Source organism: Cucurbita moschata, unplaced genomic scaffold (genome assembly GCF_002738365.1).
Source record: "Cucurbita moschata cultivar Rifu unplaced genomic scaffold, Cmos_1.0 Cmo_Scf00024, whole genome shotgun sequence".
NCBI lineage: Eukaryota > Viridiplantae > Streptophyta > Magnoliopsida > Cucurbitales > Cucurbitaceae > Cucurbita > Cucurbita moschata.
Genome location: NW_019268540.1, coordinates 2,254,963 through 2,258,563, shown reverse-complemented (window position 1 = coordinate 2,258,563; position 3,601 = coordinate 2,254,963). Strand labels below are relative to the sequence as shown.

Below are 3,601 nucleotides of genomic sequence, written 5' to 3'. Positions count from 1 at the left end.
AAAAAAAAAAAAAAAAAAAAAAAAAAAAAAAAAAAAAAAACCCTAAGAACATGAAATCCAAATAAATAAGTGGTTTTGTGGTGTAGGGAGTGGGGAGTGGGGATGGAATGGAATGGGAAAAACTCACTTAGATCTGTAAAAGGACAAGAACACTACTTAGTCGAGTCGAGTCGTGTTGGTTCGACTTCGGAATCGCCACAGCCTGATTTTAAACTCAAACACTTATGCCTGGCTGCTCCTGAGATGAATCTGGTAGACGAGTTTCGACAGGGGAAGATAGTGCCAGGAACCGCCCTTTTCGAGCACGAGGAGGAAGATGTTTGGCTGGTTTTCTTGAATTAACAGCCCATGGTAAGAACACTCCAGTGCCATCACGTTGAGATCTTCCAGGGCTCATCACCACAGGGCGGACAGGAGCTAACATGACAACAGGAGCACGGAGAATCCCCCATTTTGGCACTACCTCCATTGCTTCATAGGCGTAGGGCACTCCATTAGGCAAGGCACATGCACCTGCAACTCCTGGTTGCCAGAGAGTCATCGCGTTCGACATCTGAGACGTCGGTGGTTGGTATTGATCACAGTCTGGTCGAACTCGGAAGAACGTGATGGTGACCCGTTTGTTAGGCGATGCACACATGACATGACGTGCAACGTCTGCACTGTTCCCCCTCATGACCAAAAGAGACCTGCAAAGTTACACGCTTGTTATTATTATCAACACAACGAACCGAAAGAAGCCTACAACACTGTGAAAACATGTATTGATGGTTCACATCAGTCATGATTGAATATGAGAAACCATAACAAAAGCTAGATTTGAATGATAAGGCTGTTGGAAAAAGCATACCCTTCCTTCATGGACAGCATGAGTGGCCCCTTATAGTTGCCTTCGTTATCACTGACAATAGAACGCCCAAAGGCCATGGTTGATTCAGAGAGAAACAGAGTGGAAATGGGCTGTTCCAAGTGTGGAGGTTTCTGGAATGGCTGTGAGTACTCTCCCTACACACACACACACACACCATATTTTCCTTCAATTTAACCACTTCCCATTTTCAGATATCATCAAAGAAATCAATCGAATACCTCTTCAAAGAAATTAACGAGACACCCATTTGGTCTTTTATACTCGGGAATCAGTTGCCACTGAATAAGATGATCTATCACCGTCATAAGAAGAGATGGAATTGGCTCGATATTACCTGTAAGCATTGAGAGATTTAAATTTTTTACCTCTTACTCAAACGAAATCATGCTGATTTGATGTTGACAAACATGGGTTTCAACGACCTCGAAAAATGGGATGAGTTGAGAAACGTCTTACTTGTTTGGCTGTTATTGGCCGATTCCTCTCTGATCTGTCCAAAAATGGGGACACCAAGCTGGATCATCTCTCGTCGTTTGCCCTTCACTTGCTGATTGAATAAAACAAATGACTCTCCTGCACACATTAAGAAAACATCTTATAATTTCATCTCCATGGATAAGAGATAATAATACGAGAGAGAATCAAATGAAAGAGACGAACCAGAGAGCTCTCCATTCTTAGCAGCAGAGCGAAGATCATCAACAAACCCATCCAACTTAGCCAATTCAGACTCAGTAAAAACGTCTTCATAACACTTCAATCCCTTCACAACATTCACCTGCCAAATGTCACCAAATGAATCAAACAAAGCCCAAACCGCCATAGAAGACTAACAATCCAGCAAGAAGAACAGAGTAAATTTGAATGGAAAAAGAAAGAACTCGCCATGTGCCCTTTTACTGGCTCCTTGGCGGAAAAACCTTTTGTCAATTTCATCTGTCCTGGACGTGCTTCACACTCCCCATGATTACTGCATATCTCAACTTCTGCTGAAGTGGGCTGCACTCCTTGATGAGATCCTGCCCCAATTGTTTTTAAATTCCACACCCAAAAGAGATGAGCATATTTTCATCTTAATCTTAATAAATTACTCAACAAATCACTAAACAAATGCATTTAATGAGGTGGGACAATTTTAAATTATGCTCAGAAATGGAGCCATATGGTTTTTAATATTCTATATGGTCAACTCATTGTCCGTGACAAATTTTATGCTATAAGCGGCTATATCATATATAAAATTATACACATAGGCTTATAGGCTTATATGAAACTCAGAGCACAAAACAACAAAACAATTGAAGGACTAAACAATGAAACTACTATTCAAAGGTTGCAATAATATCATTTACTACTCGTACGAGTAGAAATATTTTTTGGATGAGAAGTCGATATTTTTCAAACTATATCTCGTTACCTACTATCAAGCTGCTGCTCTAGATCATGGCTACATCGTGTAGAAAAGTTATTAGAATATTGGATGAAAAGTCCGACATTCTTCAAACTAATCCTGTTAGCTACTATCAGTCGTTCTAGATCACAGCTACATCGTGTAGAAAAACTAGGATGAAAAGTCCGACATTCTTCAAACTAATCCTGTTAGCTACTATCAGTCGTTCTAGATCACAGTTGTTCAAGATCACAGCTACATCGTGTAGAAAAACTACTAGAATTTTGGAACTAATCCGATTAGCTACTATCAGGTCGTTCTAGATCACAACTACATCATGTAGAAAAACTAATAGAATGTTGGAACTAATCCAGTCAACTACTATCAGGTCATTCTAGATCACAACTACATCATGTAGAAAAACTACTAGAATGTTGGAACTAATCCGGTCAACTACTATCAGGTCGTTCTAGATCACAACTACATCATGTAGAAAAACTATTAGAATTTTGGAACTAACCTTGTTCGCTACTATCGAGTCGTTCTAGATCACAACTACATCATGTAGAAAAACTATTAGAATTTTGGAACTACAACTACATCATGTAGAAAAACTATTAGAATTTTGGAACTACAACTACATCATGTAGAAAAACTATTAGAATTTTGGAACTAATCCTGTTAGCTACTATCAGGAACTCACGACTACATCGATGGTCTATCAACATCCTAATAAATTTATAATCTAAAAGTTATTTTGAAATATTTATTTAAAAAATAAAAAGTGGGGTGGAATATATATATATATATATATATATATATATATATATATATTTCTATATTTATAATTTTAGACTCGGATAATTTAATCTGAAGAGTATAAGCAAAACCCCAGGCTCTATAGGATAAAATAAGTATAAAAGTTTTGTCGTCAAAGGAATTTGTCAAAAAAGTGGCCTCTCAAAACAACAACAACAATTATAGTAATAGTAATGAAAAGGATTGGGTGTTTTAGGGTAAAATGGACGGGTGAGATTGAAAGATGGGAATTCATGAGGATTAAACTAAGCTTCCATCTCGAGGCATTGCGTATCTGACAGTGTTCGTCCTTCCGGAACTAACCGTAGAATCTTGAAACAGTTTAACCTTTTCCTTCCGCCTCGAGAATTTCAAACCCCCGCTTAAACCTCGGGAAGATAATCATTGATTCAACTCACACTTAATGTTGGCTCGGAATTGAAACTTACTTTTGTTCATTTGGAAAGTTGTGGACGAAAAGAAACGTAAATGAATTTTGGATTTCAGGTACTTTTTTTTTTTTTTTTGGGGGGGGGGGGGGG

General features: G+C 38.2%; 1 protein-coding gene across 2 annotated transcripts in view; it reads right to left on the bottom strand.

Moving 5' to 3' along the window:
- LOC111461049 overlaps positions 1 to 3,601 on the bottom strand; it is a 6,618-nt gene that overhangs the window by 1,035 nt on the left and 1,982 nt on the right. Inside the window, exons 2-7 of one of the 2 annotated variants that reach the window (XR_002713520.1) lie at positions 1,757 to 1,890; positions 1,532 to 1,649; positions 1,328 to 1,444; positions 1,090 to 1,205; positions 851 to 1,005; positions 42 to 689 (exon numbers count right to left, since the gene is read on the bottom strand). Coding sequence is in view for 1 of the 2 variants with exons in the window: in XM_023104482.1 (XP_022960250.1) it covers positions 215 to 689; positions 851 to 1,005; positions 1,090 to 1,205; positions 1,328 to 1,444; positions 1,532 to 1,649; positions 1,757 to 1,890 (1,115 nt within the window). In the remaining variant the exon portion in view is untranslated. Of the gene's footprint in view, positions 1 to 21; positions 690 to 850; positions 1,006 to 1,089; positions 1,206 to 1,327; positions 1,445 to 1,531; positions 1,650 to 1,756; positions 1,891 to 3,601 lie in introns of those variants that run through there. The other variant, XM_023104482.1, reaches the window with a different exon arrangement.